The sequence below is a fragment of the Podospora pseudopauciseta genome, chromosome 1 (genome assembly GCF_035222475.1).
Source record: "Podospora pseudopauciseta strain CBS 411.78 chromosome 1, whole genome shotgun sequence".
NCBI lineage: Eukaryota > Fungi > Ascomycota > Sordariomycetes > Sordariales > Podosporaceae > Podospora > Podospora pseudopauciseta.
In genome coordinates, this window is record NC_085892.1 from 3,287,212 (window position 1) to 3,308,325 (window position 21,114).

Genomic DNA, 21,114 nt, shown 5'->3' on the forward strand with positions numbered 1-21,114 from the left:
CAAAAAAACCCGTGGGCTGGCTACCTATCTTTGAAGGTCCCTATTTCCCGGTGGCATTATCTGTATTTTCTTCTGTCCATGACATGCGAGAGCATTATAGACTATAACCACAAAACATGCCATTTTACACCTCTTATGACACACACACACACACACACACAAGGTTTTTTTTATGTCCAATGCTCAACCCTTTCCTCGTCCTCATCCTGAGGCCTCAACCCGACTTCTTCTTCTTCTTCTTCCTATCCGCCTCTTTATTCCTGAAAGGCCACCCGCTGGTAGCCTTATCCGCCCCGGTCCGCCTGCTCAGTCTTTTCCCATCTCCGAATAGGAGGACGTAGAGCCCTACGCAAGCGAGGAAACTGCTTGCTAGACAGCCCAAGAGGTGGATCGGTTGGGAGGTGCGGGGGGTGGTGTACCGGGTGTAGGAGTATACCCCCGTGGCGGAGTGGTATAGTGTTGTGATGAGGACTGCGGCGGAGGAGTAAGGGGATGGGGAAGGGCTCAAGGGGAGGAGGCCGGAGAGGGCGAGGAGGAGGGCGGCGAGGGTTAGGTTTGTTAGGGCGAGGGTGCGGGCGAGGTAGGTTGAGACGAGATCGGAAGAGGAGGGGGGGTAGTAGTTCGGGGGCGTGAGGAGGGTTGTTGTTAAAGAGGGCCAGAGGAGGAGGGGGAGGGATTGGAGGAGGAGGTAGAGGAGGGTGGTGAGATGGAGGAAGGTGGTTGACTTGGGGGGCATTGGGTTAGTTTGTATGATGGTTTATAATTGTAGGGGGAACTTACGTCCATTTCGGAGGGTGGGTTGTCCATTTTGACCGTTCTTCCAAATGGTTTCAGAACAAAAGAATTGTATGTGAGAATTAGACTGTGAAAGTGAGTTCCTTGTATCGTGGTGTTGAAGCTCTACATAATGTGTGTAAGTACCCTTGTATCCTCCGCTACGTCATAGCACAAATGGCACCCCAGTGATTGGCACAGTGCGCGACGCCGAGGAGACGGGCGGGGCTCCTGGCGGGTAGCGGGGCGCCCGCTCAACCGCCACCAGGGGAGCCGATGTCGCATTTTCGCAGTTTTGGTTTGGAGCAAGCGCATTTCAAAGCAAAAGAGTCACTGAATTTACAAATCGTGCATCTCCGGGAGTGGCCTTGAGATAGGAATTTGGGGATTATCTTGGCTCTGGGTGTTCGCTGTCTTCTTTAGACTCAGCTCTCTTTCTTTCCAACCTATACTGGAGCTACACTGAAGTCAACTGGAGGCATTGTTTGCGACAAGATCTATTCACGACGACACCTTTGACATCTGATCGTGGGGTAAACAGCCCCTCCATCGATCGGCCCCTCGACAACCACACCTCGAGTCCGAGCTCTTTTTTACTTCCACAGCCGGTCGTCACAATGTCAGCCATCCTCTCTGCCGACGACCTGAACGATTTCATATCCCCCGGCGTCGCTTGTATAAAACCGATCGAAACCCTTCCCACCGCGCCACCACCACAAGCTTCCGAATCCCTCGAATTCGAAGTCATCCTCGACGGTCAGCAACCCTCTGCCTCACAACCCCCCGGCCCGGCGCAAATATCCCTCACCGACTGCCTAGCCTGCTCCGGCTGCGTAACCTCGGCCGAAGCCGTCCTCGTCTCCCTCCAATCCCACAATGAAGTCCTCTCCCTGCTGGACTCAGCCCCCAGCCTTGCCCTCTCCCAAGATGGCACCACCATAACCACCAACCTCGACGGAAACCCCTCCTCCAAACTCTTCGTCTGCTCTGTATCCCCCCAAGTCCTCGCCTCCCTCGCCGCCGCGATAGGAAACAACACCACCCAATCCCAAGCAGCAAACATGATCACCCACCTCCTCTCCAACCCCTCCCTCGGCCTCCCCTCAGGCGGCAGACACAACAACGGCTTCACCTACATCGTCTCCACCAACCGCGCCCGCGAAGCCTCCCTAGTCCTAGGCGCCGACGAAGCCATCTCCTCCTCCTCTAACGACATCAAAAAACCAGTTCTAACCTCCAGCTGCCCAGGCTGGGTCTGCTACGCCGAAAAGACTCACCCCTACGTCCTCCCCTACCTCTCAAAAGTCAAATCCCCCCAGGCCCTCACCGGCACCCTCCTCAAAACAACCCTCTCCAAAACCCTCAACATCTCCCCAGACAGGATATGGCACCTCTCCATAATGCCCTGCTTCGACAAGAAGCTCGAGGCCAGCCGGGAAGAGCTCACCGATGCCGTCTGGAACAACACCTCCAACAACCCAGCCACAACCACAACTCAAAAGGGAATCAGAGACGTCGACTGCGTAATCACCACCAAAGAAATCCTCATGCTCGCCGAATCACGCAACATCAATTTCTTCTCTCTACCTACAACCCCCCTCCCCCAGACCACGCCCTTCCCTCACAAAGCCATGGGCGATTTCCTTTTGCCTTTTTCCGCCCCGGGGAAGAAAAACGAACAGCAATCCCTTTCTGCGGGCACCTCCGGTGGAAATCTTCATTACATCCTCCACGCCCTCCTCTCCCAAAACCCCGGTTCAACTTTGACCACCACCCGAGGCCGCAACGCCGACGTAATAGAGTACTCGATTCTCTCCTCCTCAGGGGAACAAATCTTCAAAGCCGCCCGCTACTACGGCTTCCGCAACATCCAAAACCTCGTTCGGAAGCTCAAGCCCGCCAGACCCCCCCGCATGCCTGGAGGAAAACCGTTTGGTTCAGCTCGACGACCTGGAAAGGCCGCGGGAGCCACCAACGCGCTGGATTTCTCCTATGTCGAGGTGATGGCGTGTCCGGGGGGTTGCACCAACGGTGGTGGGCAGCTCAAGGTGGACGACCCGATTGTCCTGGAGAGGATGGGTTTTGGTGGGATCGAAAACAAACCTGGGCCGCAGGAGCAAAAGGCTTGGTTGGAGGTGGTGGATGAGGCGTACTTTTCTGGTGATGATGAGGAGACATCATCATCTGAAAGGACAGATGATGGCCTCGTGGTGGCTGGGATATCACCCGGTTATGTTCGGGATGTGCTGAGGGTGTGGTCGGAGCTGACGTCGGTGCCGGTGGAGAAGTTGGCGTATACCACCTTTCGGGAGGTGGTTAGTGATGTGGGAAAGACGCAGACTGACACTGAACGGGTGGTTCAGTTGGCGGGGAAGATTGGTGGTGGTTGGTAGAGTAGTACACTGGTATCTTGTACAGCGGTAGTTGGAGACATTTTCTGTTTTTGGGATACAGGTCATATAGAATGATACTGTGTAGCGTCAATGCATTCTAGTCATGAAAGAATGGAAAGATCAGCCGTTGGTTGCGCCTCGCTTGGCGAAACCGAAACCTCCTCTTCCGCTGCCGTCTGGACCTCTTGGTTGGCGGGTGATTTGGTCTTCACGGGGTGTGTGAGAGCGGCTGGGCTGTTGAGAGGAGGAGGGGCCGCCGCCTCGTCGGTTGGGTGGCTTGGGGGAGTATTCCGCGTCGAAGAGCTCCCTCGACGGTGGTTCAGTTGTCTGCTGCTGAGGTTGCCGGTTGGTATTCCGCCCATTGTTGCTGCCCCTCCCGTTCCCTTCCCTCCCCCTGCCCCTCCCACCACCACCCCGTCCTCTATGTCCTCCTCCCCTACCATCATTCCCGGCCTGCGGGGGCGTCACCGTCCCTGGGGATGACTGGCCAGAGGAAGGGTTTGAGTCCCCAAAGATCTTTGCTCTTTGTTCTTGATACCGGCGCTGCTTTTCCTCTAGTTCTCTCCTCTGGCGCTCCTTGCGCTCTTGGGGGGTTTCGGGCTTTTGGGCGGCCGTGTCGGGGTCTTCGTCGTCGAAGTCGTCAGGTTGGGTGATGGTGAGTTGTTCGAGACCGGTGGCTGGATCGCGGACGAGGGTTTTCTGGGGGATTGGGCGGCGGGATAGGAGCTGGATGGGGGGTTTGAAGGGGGTGGAGAGGGGGATTGGGTTTGTGATGGGGAGGTAGGGGGTTGGTTCTGGGGCTTCACTATATGGTGTTAGTGATGGGGGAGTGGTTTGGGTGTTGAGGGACGTACGCCGACTCCCATAACCTGCGCTGCTCCTCTAGGTGTTTCGCGCGACGCTCGGCTTTGGAGAGGGGCGCTGGTGGTGGTGGTGGTGATGGTGGTGAGGGTTCGGCCGGGGTTTTGGAGAGGCGGTCGGCTTGGGGGGCCCAGTCGTCGTCCCAGGCATCGGGGATGGGGGTTCGGTTTTTGGACATGGTTGGGTTGTGGTTTGTGTGTGTTTGCTGGTTTGAGAGCTAAGTTGTTCAATTCTCGAAATCGGTCCAATATCTGGGAGGAGGGGGAGAAATCATGAACTTGCAATTGAAAATGGAGCCTCAGTCGAGCGACAACCTGCCCCCCGCCCCTCAGCACAATAGCAGGGATCCCTGAACCCGTAGGGCTCCGCCGCTGTTGAACGCAGGTGCACGGACCATGGGTGACAGGCTTGGCAGGGCAGGTAGGGTAGGGAGTTGAATGACATGCTCCTCTGGCCTTCACCTTCTTCTCTTGGAGTTGGAAAAAAGTACACTTTCGAAATTACATACCAAAGTCGTTCCTCCTCACCAGTTTGATACGAGCCTGCTGTGTCAGTATTGGAAGAGACCTGCGTTCAGTCTAGTTTCGGTTCGAAATTCAATACAAAAGCCAGCCATGTCCACCGATTTGACCATGTCTGACTTGCCGGACCTCAGCACACCCCCAATCCAGACTCCTCAGCATCAACATCAGCACACCCCGGCCGGGAAGCCGCTGGCGTCGTGGAATACACCCAAGTTCAGGGAGGAGTATGAGAATGCCAGAGCTCGGCTTCAGCATGGTGATTTCAGTTGTTGTAAGTCATGGGTTGTTTCGAAATTCAAATCTTGAGAAGCTGAAGCTGGGACCTATCAATACTGATTCCAACATCAGCTGCCCTCCCTGATCCGCTTGCTCCTCGTCCAGCCATAGCAACCCACAGTCGGTTTGATCCCCAGACGGAGGAGAGGCTGAAGGGTGTTCTCAGAGCTGCAAAGGAGTCTGTTCAAGGTGGTGGTAGTTCATGATATCTATGAGATGGCTTGATGTGGGAAAGCGGAAATATTCAAGAAGTTTTGTGCGGTGGTGAAAGGGATATTGAAGTTCATGGCTATGTTTTGATGATTTGAAGATTCGGGAATTGTTATAGAATGAAGGGAATGAACAACTCTGCCCATGATAATAAAAACTTATATGAAGGCATGTATGTTTACCTCATTCAATGATTATGAGTCTTCCCACCCCGGTCACTACGAATGATTATGATAGTCTGATGACTGTGGTGTAGTTATCACTCCACCACTTTATGAAATTGGCAAGATGTGTGGCGTAGGTGGAAAGACGTGACGGAATCCGAGACATGTGGCTCTGAATGACATGGGTTCAGTTTGGAATCTCGATTCTCTTTTTCTGCTAAAGGCAAGCCAAGACACTCCGAGGGTTTGGTTACACCGGCCCTTTTTGAGTTTGTGTACACCCGAGACAGAAAAGGGGGGTTGTTTGCGAAGCTGAAGGGTTTGTAAAGATACAAACCCGGAGTGCTGGACTCGTAAACGCTACCACTCAGAGTTCAAGGTTAGGTGACATGCTCGGTTGATGAATTGTGAGATACACTTGTATAAGATCATGTACAAAAAAGGTCTGATTTGAAATCTTGTGAGCAGACATAGTGGCAATGCTGGTACTCACTGAACATAAAGTCAGATGTTCCCTGCCAAGAGAGACAGATTGACACCGCTAGATATTGCCCTTTGGGTAGTCAAGCCGTTAAACTTGGAACGAACTGCTCAACGTGGAACCGAGCGTGGCAACACAGATCACGAGTGTTGACGTGGTGGTACGGGGTAGAGACTGGAGCGTAAGCGGTGAGTTCTAGTTGGTCTCCTCTCTGAGCATTCTGATATCAAGGTGGAACGTGCCACAAAGTAGTTGTCACTTCTGCAGGTGTATAGATTCTGTATCGAGGGCAGAAGGTAGGCCGAGAAGATGCCAGCATACATACAGTTCCGCCATGTCATTGGTACAGCTACATATGCAGCTGGCCGCAGAGGTTCTGTCTTGGCCAGGTGGAAGATTACGATGTCGTTCTGGAGACGAGAAGAAGATTCGCCGCCGCCGCCCTCTTGCTTCTTCTGCCAACAGCGCCATTCGATGTCGGACAGTAAACCTGATCTTTGGAGGCCAAGCGGCATCCTCCTCGGCCTTGTATTGATGTCAAGAAACTCCGGTAGTGATATCTGTACGACCCTTGATAAGGAGGGGGATGAACGGTTGCTAGCTTCGGCAGATTGTCTTTTCTCGGGAGTATACAAGGCGGCTGTGGGAAGTTGTGTCTTTTCTCGCGCGTTGTGCTAGAGAACACGAAAGGTTATTTGGAAGGTGGCGTTGAGTGCCCCAGCTTTTATAAGACTGACTCCCAACGTCTCGAAGGTACGGCCGGGCTGAGGCGATTTCGATCAGAGCTGACGGGCACACGAATCGGGTCTTATTGACACATGCGTAACAGTATGAGAAGGTCCAACACTGTGTTGTTGAAATGGCCTGCATGTCCCCGGCGAGACCTATGGGCGGAAGGAGAAGGAAGCATCCGTCTGACGGCACGTTGTTTGTATCTACTTGGCGATAAGGGGCACAGTCCTCGGTTTCAACAAGTCCAGGCTAACCAACGGCTCGCAATATTGATGATGACAAGATGTGTGACGGCAAGGTTTGGATGGCTCTTATGCAATGATTAACGAGACTCGATCCGCCATTTAGGCTAGGGCGGTGCCGGAAACAAACCTGTAGACCAGAACCGAGAGAGACCTTGCTCGACTTACACCACCCAAATAGGAAGTCTTGGCATTTGATTTGGGTATTGGAGCACCCGGGCAAAAGAAACCAAAGCAAGCGTAACAAAGCCAAAAGGCAGAATTCAGTTCCTTCCCTAGGTACCTGCAGCCACGTTAAAACCCGGCCGCTTTCAAGGGCCGGGTAAGGCCTGACCCAGCATTGCGGGTAGATGGTCGTGACCGTCGCAAACAAAAAATAGCTGCTTGGGCCCAGAGCACTGAACTCAATGGTTGGGGGCAAATGTCATTTCTCTTTCTGACCACTCTTTTCCACTCAACTTTGTAACTGTCACTCTCGGCAGTAGACTGAATGGAACTGCCATCGCCGCCATCAATACCAGCCATCCTCCAGCCATGTGCCTGTTGTATCCGGTGACCTGGCAGCGCTGAGACACTGGACGGAGACAGAACGCTTTATATACGACAGACAGCCAGAGCAACAAGCCGCATCGCCCGCATCTCAGAACCAGAGGCAACAGGCCCTTTATCTCTTGACGTAATATTCAAAGCCAAAGGCCGTAACCCGTCGGAAAGCGCTCTGCCAACACGACCACCCAAAAATCCATTCCCACGACAGCCACCTGCACTCTCTCACTGCCGAGCTTTGAATAATTGCCCCTCTCTGACACCTCACCTGCCTGCGGCGGCGCTGTCGTCGAAGCTCCCCAGCTGCTCCCCAGCTGCTCCCAAAGCAACTCGCAACCCAGCTGGAGGAGCTCGTAGCCAACCATTGCCCCACTATTCGCAGCCTAGGCTTTGCACGGTGGAAGCCGCCATTCAACGCATTCACTTTTTAACTTCTTGAAGAATTGCTCCGGTGTGCGAATCTTCCGCTTTTCCAACTCTGGATTCACCACTGCCCAACCCCAGACCTCCCAACCTTGCCGCAGGACCCCGCGGCCACTTGGGCGCTTCCAACACCACACAGCTCAGCAGACACTTCTCTCAGTATACCGCCTCATTCTTGTCTTCATTCTTCCTCACCCACCTCATCACCTCACCACCTCACCACCTCACCACGCCCGCCCAGTACCGACAACACCGACAACAGCCGCATCCATACCCGCAAGATCCCCCACGGCCACCTGCGCCGACAACCCGGTCCGAGTCGGTCTCCTCTGTCTCTCCCCGATCGACTTCTGCTGAGCAGACCAACGTGAGGCAAACAATGTCGGGCCCCGCAGGCGAAACTGCTGCCGCACCCTCCACCGGCGGCTCGGGAGGGGGTTTTGATCTGCTCCGGAGGGCAACTCAAGCCATGATGTCAAAGTAAGTATCTTCTGCTCGCACCCCGTCTGTTGTTGTTGCATCTTCCCTGTCCCGTCGCTTCGACCTTCACTTTATCCCCATATTGCCCACATCTTCTATTCGGCCTTCCAGAAGGCCGGCATTGCTTTTAGCCACGACGACGCTCAGAGCCCCAACAACATCCAAGAAGTCGCACCGCATCGACATTGCAATCCATCCAAGCCCGGAGCACACCGTCTCATCAACCGACAAACCCCTCTGGTGGCTGGGTCTCAAGCGGCAGCGAGGTGGCGATGGAGACAGAGGGGCCTGACAGCTGTCGTCCTGTCGGCGCGTTGCTTGGGACCACCCCCTTGCCCAGACATGGATAGACAGTCTCTTTCCTACCCCGCCACGGCTGCTCATACGTACACTACGAAACGTTGCAGACTCCGCATATCTCCATCCTCTTCGCTGGCCGTCCGCCCTACGGGAAAGTTGAGTCAGTCCGGCTAGTGCCGTCATCGCAAGTGCAAAAGTTGGGCGAGTTGCGGATTACGGTATCTGTCATCACACAATGCGGCGCTCCTACTCCCGCTCCCGCTCCCCTTGCAAGTGAGGGGCGTCCCTCTATGATTGCACCACCTCACTCGGTTCCGCCTACCGGATGTTTCTTGACCTGGCAAGGGCCATGTACCCATCGGTGTCGTATCTGCCGTCCTCACCAACCTGATGTGCACATGCAAAAAGCGCATTGTCGTACCGGGATTGCGCCGGCGGCGACGGGGTCGAAGACATTCGCGTGGGCTGAGGGGGGGGGGGTGCGTGCATATCAAGCCGAGAACGGCCTGACTCGCTGAGTGAGCGAACCTGGAAGCTGCTGGCTGCTGGCAGGCTGCCCTGGATTGTTCAGTCGGCACACCCCCCTTAGCGGCCCCCTCACCCCTCCGTTCAACCCGATCTTGGGGCTTGGAATTGGGCCATGGGCACTGCAAAATGCTCGATACTCCCCCACTCACAGGCCTTTGCACCCACGACAACCACATGGCAAGCATCAAGGGTGCTTCCATATCCAGTCTGCCTGATGAAGGCTTCGGCAGCGCAACAGGCAAGAAAATCCTCGGCCAGAAGGGGTTCTGTTCGCTCTCGGCCTCCCGGGTTTTGCAGATTCCTGCAATTCCTGCACAGCACTGCCAGCCCGACGGCCTGCCCCTACCTGCCCCATAGCCGTCCTGCCCTGCTTTCTACTGGGTGAGGCCATTTCTGGGGCGATCGTTAAAAGCCAGCAGGCCGCTGCCCCTTCCCCTCCCCTCCCCGTCCCCCGGCTACAGCTTTCTCGTCATAGATGTAGTATATCCCACCCCTCTCCCCTCCCGAGAACCACTTCGTCGGCTCAACTGTTCTTGTTGTTGGAATCTACCCCAACCCAATTCGCCCAAAAATCACCATGAGCTAGCACCCTTTCCCCACGGCTGTCATCGTCTCCTGTCAATTTGTGCCCCGCCTTATTACCCCCCCTTTTCTCCTCGGTCAACGAACAACCCCTGCCTTGGTTTGCCTACTTTCTCCGTGCTTCGGAAAAAATAACTCATCGTCAACATGGAAGGTATTAACCAGCGCAGCAGGTCTGTCGCGGCAGCGGAAGAGGACGGTGCGGCGGATCAGATTGGTTACGAATCGCCGCGCTCTGGCATTGCGACTCCGCAGCCAGACCTTCAAGATCGACGGCTGCCGGGCATCATGAGCTACTTCAACCAGGTTCGTGCAAGCTCTTTTCCGCGACTGTTTTCTGGTTCTTTCAGGACGAGTGGACAAGCCGCGACTACTCAGAAGGCCTCCGACCACCATATCGACGAGGCACGGGAACCCGATACACCGCCAGAGGTCCCACTCTCGCCCGCTGGGCCAGAGCCAGAGCCAGAGCCAGAGCCAGAACCATGCACCGATGCGTCAGATGAGGGTCCTCCTCTTCTGGCTCACGAGATTCTGGGACCTCCATCTGAGTCGTTGCCCCAGGAAGGCAGCCGGTTGCATCCCTACCCGACCCCTCCAGTCTCGCAGCCTTCGTCGTTGCGCAACTATGCTGGAGACCGGGGTAGCGTAAAGTCCCGAAGCGGGACGCCTCCTCTGTTTCGCCGTCCCAGCGTCTCTGACGCCGGCAAGGGCAAAGCAAGGAGGATGTCGATGCTGGCGCCCCTGACAACGACCACGGTGAACGGCTCCGTCGTGACGGCTCCTCACCTTTCCAACCCGGCTGGCCGTGCCTCTACTGTCCCTAACTCTCCAAGTCGTCCCACATCTCACGACAGAATTTCTTACGAGTCCGCCTCTGTGTTGCATCTCAAGAAGCTAACAAGTGTGTCGGGAAAAAAGAGCGGTGCCAACACCCCAACTCGTGCACTCTCATCTACCCAACATTCGCGCTCCAGCGATGGGCATGACAGTAACTCTAGGCACAACGGCGAGAGCATTGATCGGACTGCGACCAACACACCAACACCTCAGGGCGCCCGAGTACCAGCCCCAAGAGGAAAATTGGCCGTCAAGATTTCCGAAGCCAGAGGGCTAAAGCGATGTCAAAACCCTTATGTCGTTGTTGTTTTCCAGCGAAGCGAGCTCATCTCGGCCGGCCCTCGACCTTCGGAGATGGACGACGATGCCGCCATTGCCGCTGTGGCCATGGGCGGAGTGCCGATTCAGCGCACGGGGAGCGATTCTGGCAGGCCAATGGCGATTCCAATGCGAAGCAGACAGAGCAGCAACACCAGTCTTTCTGATTTCAACACTTTCCGCAACCGCACCTCTGGGTCGCGGCGGTCCTTGACCAACCCAAAGTGGGACGCGGAAGCCATCTTGTAGGTGACAACTATGTCGCGGGCTAATGTGACGATGCTGACAGCAGAACAGCGATGTTATTGACTCGGACATGCTTGTGGACATTTCGGTTTACGGGCAAGGACAAAATGGGGAGGAGTTCTTGGGTCATGTCGATTTCGAGGCCAAGTCGTCTGAGAGGGAGGGACCGGTCCGTGGTTGGTTCCCACTGAAAGGACATGCCGACACAATGGCCGAAAATGCGCCGACGGGCGAGATTTTCGTCGAGGCGTTTTACCAGCGAGCGGAGCCGAAGCATTATGGACCCGAAGACTTTCAGATTCTGCGACTTATCGGCAAGGGCACGTTCGGTCAGGTATATCAGGTTCGCAAGAAGGACACCAAGCGCATTTACGCCATGAAGGTCTTGTCGAAGAAGGTGATTGTACAGAAGAAGGAGGTAGCACATACTGTTGGCGAGCGCAACATTCTGGTACGGACAGCGATGGCCGATTCCCCATTTATTGTGGGCCTGAAGTTCTCCTTCCAGACTCCTTCTGATCTCTACCTGGTCACGGATTACATGTCGGGTGGAGAGCTCTTTTGGCATTTGCAAAAGGATGGCAAGTTTGAGGAGAAGCGCGCCAAGTTCTACATTGCGGAGCTGATTCTCGCGATCCAACATCTCCATAAGAACGACATTGTTTATCGCGATTTGAAGCCCGAGAACATTTTGCTGGATGCGAACGGCCACATTGCGCTCTGCGATTTCGGTCTTTCCAAGGCCAACCTCACCAAGAACGACACCACCAACACATTCTGCGGCACAACGGAATATCTCGCCCCAGAAGTGCTCTTGGACGAGACGGGTTACACCAAGATGGTTGACTTCTGGTCTTTGGGCGTCCTGGTTTTCGAAATGTGTTGCGGGTGGAGCCCATTCTACGCCGAGGAGACGCAACAAATGTACAAGAACATTGCTTTTGGCAAGGTTCGATTCCCTCGGGATACTTTGTCGTTGGAAGGCCGGAATTTTGTCAAGGGGCTGCTGAACCGCAACCCGAAGCATCGTCTCGGCGCGACTGACGATGCCGAAGAGCTGAAGAGACACGCGTTCTTTGCCGACATTGACTGGGATGCTCTTTCTAAGAAGTTGATCACCCCTCCATTTAAGCCGCAACTCAAGAACGACACCGATGTCTCCTACTTCGACCCCGAGTTCACCAACGCTCTCAACACTAACGGGTCACTCAACGAGCGGGCGGCCGCCCTGGCCAAGGGATACGCGACATCGACTCCCCTCTCACCATCAGTACAGGCCAATTTCCAGGGATTCACGTTTGTGGATGAGAGCGCGCTTGACGACCACATGGGGAACAGGTACAGCAAGTACGAGGACGAGGACATGGATGATGATCACGACCGGAGGAGGGATGATGACTGGGACGACATGCGCGATGTCGATCCCCGGAATTCAAATCGCATGAGTGGAATCGTCAGGACCAACACTCACGATGAGCAGATGTTTGGTGCATCAAACTTCGACATGTAGTCTTTTGCATGGCTCTCTGTCTCTCTTTCTACCTATGACAATCCTCCGTTTCTTCTCTCTCGATTAATCTTGTTACTTTTCAGCTTTTTTAAACCTTCTTTGACTACATTTGTGGGCTGGGGGGAGAGAAAATGGCACATAACTCACTCGAGCAAAAAGAAAAGAAAAACCTTTTTTTTTACAGACACTTGTTTGATGACCCCAACGAGGCTCTTATTACGCACTACTTACTTATAACCATAGCATTGTGCATTTCAAGGTCGGTTTCTAATGGGGGTGGGTGCATGGGCTCGGTCGGTGGTGTGTGTTTTGGTTGGTTGGTTGGTTGGTTCGGGGAGGTGTTGAGGTGTTTGATGTTTTTTTCTTTTCTTTTGTTTTTTTTTTTTGATGATGAAATGGGGAGCAGCAGCACACTATAAGAACAATAATAAGAACCAACTGGCAAGGTGTTCTTGGGTGTGTGGGTGTGAGCGAGTGAGTGAGTCAGTGAGTGAGTGTGTGTGTATGTGTGTGTATGTGTGGAAGTTGGTTGGGGGGGAGGGGAGTAGGTAAATTAATAATCTTTAATGGACAGCGAGAGGTTGTTCAACGTATATGAAGAGTGCTTTGCTCAATGAAAATACTCTATGGTGATGTTTGTGAATGTGTATTTTGTGGGGTGTTGTTGTTGTTGTTGTTGTTGCTGCTGCTGTCGTTGAGAAACAGAATCGGTGATGGCAAGGTGTGTTATGGTCACAGAATGAAAGGTTGAAAGATAATCATGGTTTTAATGAGGATGAAAGTTGAAGACAAGCCTGGAATACTGATCCTCGTATTAAGGATTGGTCTGTTTATATGCTGTGGTGAAAAGAAGAAGTAGCCACGTAGAGCTGAATGGCGACGCCTTCGCTTCATAACGTGGATGATATTTGAGAGTTTTTATCACCCATGGCGATCGATCCGTTCCCCCTCTCACCATGACCTTGATGGGAGTTTTTACGTCACATAGGTAGGTCGGTGATTACCCCAGACAGCCTCATGGGCTGCCCAGAGAAATTGTTTTCTCTTGGAGTTGGTATTCGCCTTAAAAGGGGGTAGCCGCCCCCCCTCCACCTCCGGGTCCGGGGGAGATCAAAGAAGCTGAGCTAGGAGCTTTGACATTGTCCCTTCAGCTCTGGCAGAGCTTGTAGTAGGTGGTTGGTTCATCCTCGCAGTTAAGAATCACCGTTTTAAACCAGCAGGGAGATTGTTCAATACCGCTGCGAGCGAGCCATCATAAAAAAACCAGAAAGGAGAAAAAAATCAATGTACACATTGACTACGGCCCATCTGTCCGGAATCAATCATCCTCCCCCACCCACCATCAACGCAAACACACACCTTCATTTTTTTGCCATCTTGGAAGTCCAGCGTGACCTGACCGCCAAGTTCCAATAATGTATAATTCCCCATCTACCTCCTTCCATTCGTCCGAAAGTTCCCTCCGGTCCAAGGTGAAAGCGGATGTTTATTCAGCGCTGTCGAGGATAAAAGGAAATCTAGTGGTGAGCACCATCCTCCTCCTCCTCCTCAACAAGCCAGTCCTCCACAACAGCCGTGGTCTGAGCACCGCTGGCATCAACCTCGGAGCCCTCGACCTCGACAGCCATGCTCTCGTACTCCTTGAGGCTGGAGGCGAGGTCGGCCTCCTCGGGTGACTTGGGCGTCTTGGGGAGGTTGAAGGTGGCGACCTGGCCGACGGCGTCCGAGTCCTTGACGGGGGTGGGCTTGTAGGCCTTGAGCTCCTTGAGGTAGAGCTCCTGGACGAAGTCGGCTGTAAAACAGAGATAATCTGTCAGTATTATTATTCCTCAACGTGAAAATCATGACCAGTATTATGATATCGGGGTTCGGTCGTTATCAGGGGGGGAGGGGGGGTATCGTTGGTTGAAGTGGGTGGTTGGTGGTGGTGTTATATCATGTCGAGCTTCCCTCCCTGTCCTCCACTATAGCTCCCCTCAAGCTTCCATCCACGTCATTCCCATTCTCCCCAATATCTCTCCTCTTTTCATATCCTTTTCCCAACCCCCCCTTTTTCCTCCCTATCCACCCTATCTCCTTCCAGTTCGTCATCTCGGTGTCGGTATTCATCGTGGTTCCGTATCGCCCCTCGATCCCCCTCCCCTCCGCCCCTTAGTCAACAGAAATCCACATACCTCTCCTCGCAACAGTAGGAGCAATAAAAGTCCTAGCCTGCACAGCAACAGCAGTCCGGCCAGCAGCAAGTCTGGACACAGCCGAGACGGCCTTGGTCTGACAAAACGAGTCAATTTCCAGGTTCACACCAACACCAACACCAACAACCTTGTATTTAAATCAATTGAAACAATTGAAAGATGCATGGGTAGTACATACCGAAGCCCGGGAGAACATTTTGAAAGGGTTGTGGTTGTTGTTGTGTTTTCGGGGGAGGAAAAAGAAGAAAACAACAAGGCCTAAACGCTCGAGGTGTCGTCGGAGGAGTCGCGGGGATGTGGAAAGGGTGTTGGTCGGCTGCTGCGGTGGTGGAGGTTCCTTGGCTGAGAGGTTTTCAAAAAAAGCCCCCGGCTCAACGTCGTGCAGAGGGAGGTGCTCCCCACCCAAAAGTTGCCGGGAATCATCGGTAGGCCGCGTCACGTGATGGCCCCAGCTATCACCACTTGTCATTTATTCACTTCATCCGAACTCATTCATTCAAGAAATTCAGGAACGCCGTGGACGATACTCGAGCCTTTATCATTCATCGATGCCTCGAATGAATTAATCACTGCATCATAGCTCAGCCTCAACTCTCACACCGACTGGCACAAAGACAACAATCTAAGTCAAAACTCGGTACCAATTCAACAACTCACGCCCAACTCGAGCCAAAAAATAAAAATAAAAAAATAAAAACCTAGATAAAAACCCCGCGCATATGCCAACCCCAGGTGTATCTATGAGCACCCGATGTCATACATCTAATCCCAATACCCCCCATCTCAAACCCACCCTCTAAGCATACCTCCCACCATGCCGCCTCGACTCTTGGTACGGCCTCCTCATGTTGCCAGGGACTCGATCTTCCTTATAGCTCCTCCCCTGTGCCTTCTGAGCCCCAATAACCGTAAACACCTTGGCAAGAATATAACATAGGAATATAACACCGGCAACCACGCCGTAGGCGATCACGAGCTCTTGCCGCTCTCCGACAAGCCGGAGGCCCAACCCACCGTTGATGATGCCTAGCAGCATCAGGATCCGGCCGAGCCAGATGTGTACGTAACTGACGGCACCGCGGCTCTGCGTCTGAACATACTGACGATGATGAATGTAGCCGAGCGCAGGCTGTACCCCAAAGAAGGCAACAACCACGGTACCGAGAATCGTGTGCGTCTGTGTGAAGAGCTGCAATGGCTGTCAGTCAAATTCTGGCAGGGGTCTCATGAAGAAGAAGAAGACACTCACCATATTCCGGTCCTTGGCGCTCTGAACACCGAGACCGAAAGCCGCCCACATCAGAGCAAAAGTGATCACCTGCCACGCTCCATGGACATACCATCTCCCAAGAAGCGGCATAAGAAGGGAGCCCAAAGGATAAAGCACTGCCATAACCAAAGCCCCGATAACACCGTGAGCTGCGAGAATCGCGGCGGCATTGGGGTTTCCTCTAGCCAGCGTTATCCCATTGCCTCCTGCGGGTGAACCGGAACTGGAACCGGAACCATCGCCACCACCAGTGTCGCGGGAGGTAAGGAAAGGATTACTATCGGAGCTGATGGTTGCCGTAGTCAAATCGATATTGAACCCGGTATGGTCGCTACCTCCGTGCTGAGAGATGGTGGCGCCCTTATTTGTCGTCGCCAACGAAGATCCCGATCTCCAGGCTGCGATCCAAGGCACGCTGGTCCCCTGAAGAGACATGTCACCCCCATTCCAGGACTCGCAGTTCGCACACGCAACATTCGCCGTCATGATTCCACCAGCAACACCGCTTCCAGCGAGCAACGTCTGCAGGTGATGTCAGAAAGGATCAAACTCCTACAAAACGATCTGGGAGAAGCAAAATCATACCAGTTGCGCCGCTGTGCTGCTCTGGTCCCACTGGGGCTGACTGTGGGCAGTTCCCAGGCGTGGCGAAATCGTCACGTTGCCGTTGCCGTCCTGGTACATGACAAAGATGCTGGCGCCAGCCATCTGCGAGCCGGTGCCCAGAGCCACCCATGAGTACGACGTTGGCGCCTTCAACTGGAAGTAGATGTTGCCCGAATTTGAGCTTGCCGAGGAGGTGGGAACGGCGATGCTGTAGCAGATGTTGTCGGTGGCACAAATGCTCTGAGGGTCGGCTTGTACCAGGCTGGCACCTATGATGGTTGTCAGTATCATGCAATGTGGGCTTGGTGCTGTGAAAGAGACATACCCAGCAACGCCGAGGCCACCAACGACTTGCCCCCAACTCTCTTCATTGTGTCAAATAATGCGTACCGGGAGGGAAAATACACCACCAAGAAGAACAAGCAACAACGTCAAAAGAAACCAACACACAAGGGACCAATAATTCCAAAAAATCAAAAAAAAAAAAAAAAAAAAAAAAAAATCAAAAAAATAACTGGCGAACCAAAATAAGTTGCCCGAGGAAAAGTACACAAAAGGTGTTGGTTGGTTGTATTCGGTATCAAGCCAAGAAAGAGACTGAAAAAACCGCTCTCAAGACCAGTTCCTATCCGTTAGATATATGAAGAACGGTTTTGGTGTTTTAGTTTAGGTCGGGGACAATCCCACACTCGCACCAGTGACGGTTTCTGCAACGACGGGCTGGCAGCTTAACGAACTGGTGTAACGCGCGGGCTGGCAGGCGGCGGCGGCAAACTCTTTAGTGCTTCTTTCTTGACTTATTTTTGTAGAAGGAGGCGCGGTTGCTGGGGGGGGGAGATGACGATAGGGCTGGAATAAGGTCAGGAAAATATTCCGGCCGGAAAGAAGAAGAAGAAAAAGAAGAACGACAGGCCGCCTGAAGTTATAGGGGAGATTTCAGCTCTATGATGGGCAGGGACGGTTTTCATAGTATTCCTATTTTGTAACTCCTTGATGCAAGCCCCTCCTTCCTCCCACGAACCCGGGGCGATGCATGCGGTTGCTGATGGGATGGATGGATGGAATGAAAGCCCCCTCTCCCCGTCCATCCTTCACCTCGGCGCTTGCCATGCTCGTCCCCTTGGTTGTCAGTCAGATCAGACCTCCTCAATATGCAAAGCGGCGCGGCAGTACCTATCCAGTCCGGTCTTTTCTCAGCCGCTCCCATTTGCCTAACCAATCCACGCCAGTCCATTTCTCAGACACCAAGTGCGATCCTTGTGTGATAGGAGACATACGTATGTCTCAAGAAAAAAGAAACGGGCTGACGGACATGCAACGCTCGGCCAACCGTCCACGTTTGCCCATCCCTTTCCCCCCCAGACACCAACACCGACATCCGTCATACTCGGACCCGAAGAACAACAACACCTACCTTCTTACTTTCTTCCTCCCTCACCGCACACGGCACGCACCATCACCGTGAAACGAACAGCGAGAGGGAAGGGTAATGACGTCCCTCGCCCAAAAAAAGGGCAACGAACAGCCAACCCCCAGATGCGGTGGTGGTGAGATCCTCCCCCGGCCCGCTCCAGGAACGACTTACAATACCTAACACCAACCAACCGACCAAACTCAGTCTAGCGCCTGCCCTGCTGGGCTAGGCGAATAATAAACTGCCGAGCTTTTGGGCTGCGCTTGGTTCTTCAACTAAACTTCAGACGAGCGTTAGTGTGCCAAATGCACTGCGGTGTAACAGCACTTTGTCGATCAAGATTGTGTCTGTGGTATGTATTTATTCAGGGCCAACATTGCGAACGTTGGGATGAGGGAAGACGGGATGACGACAGGCTGGTTGTTGAACGGTGCACGACAGTCAGAGGGGCAGTGATCCCCGGTCACGGCCAGCCTAGTTAGGTCTGACATGGTGAGGACCAAGTAGATAGTCGCATTTGTCCCAGCCTGGGCCTTTCTCGAAAGGTAAAGGACAAGACTGTAGATCCTACTAGTTCCCGCTCTGGGTGGCTGGCTTGCCCCTCCCCCACCACCTCGTTTCTATTCCTTCACCAACCTGTTCGTCTCAGATTACGCAAAGTAACCCCCCTCCCCAGGGGTTCGGGATCCCCTTGGCCAGCAAATAGTTCGGTATAAAAGGGGGCAGATATACGCTTTCTCTGCCGTTCCGTCCCATCCCATCCCATCCGCACTTGTACAAGCCTCTTCTTACACCCTTTGCCAAGTGTGAGAATTACGCGTCATCAAACTTGCTCATGTACAGCAGGCACATCACATAACGCTTTCCAATCCAGTCCAGGAAGAGTGATGGTCGATCCCTTGTTAGGAGTTGTGATTAGGATATCATGAGTAAACAAAAGTGAGGCCGCCGATGACGACTGACATCGAGATACGGCAGTTCGGTCACCAAAAACAAGCATAGCAAGACAGTTTTGGACAGGACAAACCCAAACAGAAAAAGAAAAAAGAAAAAAGAGCAAACTTCCCATTGACAAATCCCACCTCACTCTTCTCTCTATCTCTCTCTCTCACTCTTTCTCTCTATAGTAGAAATACTGTAACCTCTAGTCGGTCTAGCTTGCTCTCTGCTTGGTTGGCCATGCTCTAACTTCTTTCTCTGTAAAAGAAAGAAGAATGATGTGTCCACAATTGCACCTCGCTCGCTTGCTTCTGTTTTGTTTTTTTTTGTTTTTTTTTTTTTTTCACAACCAAAAACGCCTCGCCCAACTGCCCGAATTAGAAATCAAATGGAAAAAAAAAAGTTCTTCCGTCTCTTGTCCCGCCAAAGGTCTCTTCATTTTGTTTCACCCAATTCAAAAACGTCTCTCTCCCTAGTCTCCCCCTTCCCATACACACACCTCATCCTTCTAAACCCTCTGCATCCCCCCAAACCCATGATTCTCCAACAAGCTGCTCGAAGCCACAAAACTAAAACCCCCAAAAGGATCATCCCTATCAACAACCTCCCTCCTGCCCACTCCCGGCACACTCCCCATCTCCCTTCCGCCCCAACTCCCCGCCTGATCAAACCTCGACACAACCGGACTCAAGCTCAACTCGGTAAACTCGGCCGAGAAATTCTCCGCCAGCTCCGGGTCAGAAATATACGGCTGAATCGGCGGCTCCACCTCCCTCGCCTGCAGCGCCTTCCAGTTGATCTTGCGGAAGAACCTGTGCTTCTTGATCGTCTCCAGATCCTTCGGCATGTTGCTCCCCAGGCGCTTGGCGGGATCCTTGCGCAGCAATCTGGTAAGGAGATCCTTCGCGTCCGGACCCAAAAAGTAAGGCAGCACCAACTTCTGCTTGATGATGTTGTCCTGAATCTTCTTGTTGTTTGGTCCGCGAAAGGGGGGGTTCCCAGTCATGAGATCGAAACCAAGCGCGCCCAAAGACCACCAGTCAACCGCCTTGCCGTACTTCTTACCTTGAATCACCTCGGGAGCCATGTACTCGACCGTTCCCAGGATCGAGTTGCACGTGTCCGAGTCGACTGCCACTTTGGAAAGGCCAAAGTCGGTCAGCAAAAGGTGGCCCTGAGAGTCGAGGAGGCAGTTCTCCGGCTTGAGATCGCGGTAAACCACGCCCAGGTTCTGGTGGAGATGAGACAAGGCGAGAACCATCTCGGCCATGTAAAAGGCGGCAGTCTCTTCGCTGAACATCCTTTCCGTACTGAGATGAGTGAACAGCTCGCCACCCTGGCCGTACTCGAGGATGAGGTACAGTTTCTCCTGGTCCTGGAAGGCGTAGTACAGCTTGACAACAAAAGGGTGACGGTTGACGCTCTCAAGGATCTGGCGCTCCGTCTTGGTTTGCTCCACCAGCTTCTTGTGCACGACGAGAGAGGCCTTTTTGAACTGCTTCTGCGCGAAAAGGCGGCCTGTGGCCTTCTCCTTGACGAGCAAGACGGTTCCGTAGGTTCCCTTCCCGAGACACTTGAGAGGTTCAAAGTCGTCCGCCGTCATCTTAGGACGGGGAGGCACAGCCTCGCTAGCAGCGTTGGGGACGTCGCTGACAAAGTCGTGCTCGAGGTTGATCTCGTAACTGGTAGATCCCACCGAAGCCGTCTCATCGCTACTGCTGGTGCGGCTCTTCAAAGTGCTTCCACGGGAAAGGGGGCGGCTGTCACGGCGGCCGCTGCTAATCGTAGTCTCGCTGGAGAACGGCGAGGAGGCCTGGTGCTCGCTGCTGCGGGTCAAGGAGCTGGCACGGGAAGAAGCGGCGGTCGTATCGTTGCTGTTGAGGCTGAAGTTCTCGATTTGCATACGCAACTTTCCTATGCCGCTTATGCCAGGGGAGGTAACGGGCTTCAGCATAGGGCTGCAGTTAGCACTGACGACGTCGTCCAACAGGTGGGTCGCCTTCTGGGCCCGCCTGCTAGGGGTCTTTGGGGCCGCGGGGCAGCCGCAATGATCAGAGTCCTCATCGCCAGAGGCCCCGGGGGTGTTGTTGAACCCGCGCACCGTCTTGAGCGCGGGCGTCGCCTTTGCAATCATGGTCGTCGTGATCGCCGTGGCGTGTGTTGTCGTCTAATATGTCAATTGTCAATGTCTCGTCAATGTATCGAAATCAGATGACCTGGTTTTCCCCCAAGGTCCTGAGCCGATAACGTGCGAACCCGA

The 21,114-nt window shown here is 53.6% G+C and overlaps 8 protein-coding genes across 8 annotated transcripts; 3 read left to right on the forward strand and 5 right to left on the reverse strand.

The window, feature by feature from the left end:
- Nucleotides 1-13: 13 nt before the first annotated feature.
- On the reverse strand, nucleotides 14-906 carry QC763_109035 (uncharacterized protein). The gene is made up of 2 exons (XM_062907492.1): nucleotides 781-906; nucleotides 14-724 (listed from the first exon to the last, which is right to left on the reverse strand). The coding sequence occupies exons 1-2, from the start codon at nucleotides 805-807 to the stop codon at nucleotides 215-217; spliced, it is 537 nt and encodes a 178-aa protein (XP_062770446.1). The 5' UTR covers nucleotides 808-906; the 3' UTR covers nucleotides 14-214.
- Nucleotides 907-1,159: 253 nt separating this feature from the next.
- On the reverse strand, nucleotides 1,160-4,478 carry QC763_109050 (uncharacterized protein). Its single transcript, XM_062907494.1, has 2 exons — nucleotides 4,022-4,478; nucleotides 1,160-3,972 (listed from the first exon to the last, which is right to left on the reverse strand). Exons 1-2 carry the CDS (start codon nucleotides 4,204-4,206, stop codon nucleotides 3,288-3,290), a joined length of 870 nt encoding a protein of 289 aa, XP_062770447.1. The 5' UTR covers nucleotides 4,207-4,478; the 3' UTR covers nucleotides 1,160-3,287.
- On the forward strand, nucleotides 1,392-3,167 carry NAR1 (Cytosolic Fe-S cluster assembly factor nar1; the record flags this gene model as incomplete). The annotated part of the gene is made up of 1 exon (XM_062907493.1): nucleotides 1,392-3,167. The coding sequence occupies one exon, from the start codon at nucleotides 1,392-1,394 to the stop codon at nucleotides 3,165-3,167; it is 1,776 nt and encodes a 591-aa protein (XP_062770448.1).
- On the forward strand, nucleotides 4,466-5,443 carry QC763_109065 (uncharacterized protein; the record flags this gene model as incomplete). The annotated part of the gene is made up of 3 exons (XM_062907495.1): nucleotides 4,466-4,823; nucleotides 4,901-5,210; nucleotides 5,295-5,443. The coding sequence occupies 2 exons, from the start codon at nucleotides 4,466-4,468 to the stop codon at nucleotides 5,032-5,034; spliced, it is 492 nt and encodes a 163-aa protein (XP_062770449.1). The 3' UTR covers nucleotides 5,035-5,210; nucleotides 5,295-5,443.
- A 4,220-nt stretch (nucleotides 5,444-9,663) lies between these two features.
- SCH9 (Serine/threonine-protein kinase) lies at nucleotides 9,664-12,430 on the forward strand (the record flags this gene model as incomplete). The annotated part of the gene is made up of 3 exons (XM_062907496.1): nucleotides 9,664-9,822; nucleotides 10,438-10,919; nucleotides 10,972-12,430. The coding sequence occupies 3 exons, from the start codon at nucleotides 9,664-9,666 to the stop codon at nucleotides 12,428-12,430; spliced, it is 2,100 nt and encodes a 699-aa protein (XP_062770450.1).
- A 1,206-nt stretch (nucleotides 12,431-13,636) lies between these two features.
- Nucleotides 13,637-15,094, reverse strand: ATP14 (ATP synthase F0 subcomplex subunit H atp14; the record flags this gene model as incomplete). The annotated part of the gene is made up of 3 exons (XM_062907497.1): nucleotides 13,637-14,222; nucleotides 14,605-14,701; nucleotides 14,804-15,094. 3 exons carry the CDS (start codon nucleotides 15,092-15,094, stop codon nucleotides 13,948-13,950), a joined length of 663 nt encoding a protein of 220 aa, XP_062770451.1. The 3' UTR covers nucleotides 13,637-13,947.
- A 327-nt stretch (nucleotides 15,095-15,421) lies between these two features.
- On the reverse strand, nucleotides 15,422-17,347 carry QC763_109090 (uncharacterized protein; the record flags this gene model as incomplete). The annotated part of the gene is made up of 5 exons (XM_062907498.1): nucleotides 17,006-17,347; nucleotides 16,827-16,974; nucleotides 16,481-16,770; nucleotides 15,875-16,417; nucleotides 15,422-15,814 (listed from the first exon to the last, which is right to left on the reverse strand). The coding sequence occupies exons 2-5, from the start codon at nucleotides 16,870-16,872 to the stop codon at nucleotides 15,422-15,424; spliced, it is 1,272 nt and encodes a 423-aa protein (XP_062770452.1). The 5' UTR covers nucleotides 16,873-16,974; nucleotides 17,006-17,347.
- A 2,015-nt stretch (nucleotides 17,348-19,362) lies between these two features.
- Nucleotides 19,363-20,988, reverse strand: QC763_109100 (uncharacterized protein; the record flags this gene model as incomplete). Its single annotated transcript, XM_062907499.1, has 1 exon — nucleotides 19,363-20,988. The coding sequence occupies one exon, from the start codon at nucleotides 20,986-20,988 to the stop codon at nucleotides 19,363-19,365; it is 1,626 nt and encodes a 541-aa protein (XP_062770453.1).
- Between the last annotated feature and the right edge of the window lie 126 nt (nucleotides 20,989-21,114).

Excerpts from the sequence above, each read along its gene's own strand:
- QC763_109035 (XM_062907492.1), bottom strand. The coding sequence starts at position 807 with ATGGACAACCCACCCTCCGAAATGGAC. Across the intron at positions 725-780 it reads ACCCACCCTCCGAAATGGAC|TCAACCACCTTCCTCCATCT; the intron begins GTAAGTTCCCCC and ends ATGCCCCCCAAG.
- QC763_109050 (XM_062907494.1), bottom strand. The coding sequence starts at position 4,206 with ATGTCCAAAAACCGAACCCCCATCCCCGATGCCTGGGACGACGACTGG. Across the intron at positions 3,973-4,021 it reads CGCAGGTTATGGGAGTCGGC|TGAAGCCCCAGAACCAACCC; the intron begins GTACGTCCCTCA and ends AACACCATATAG.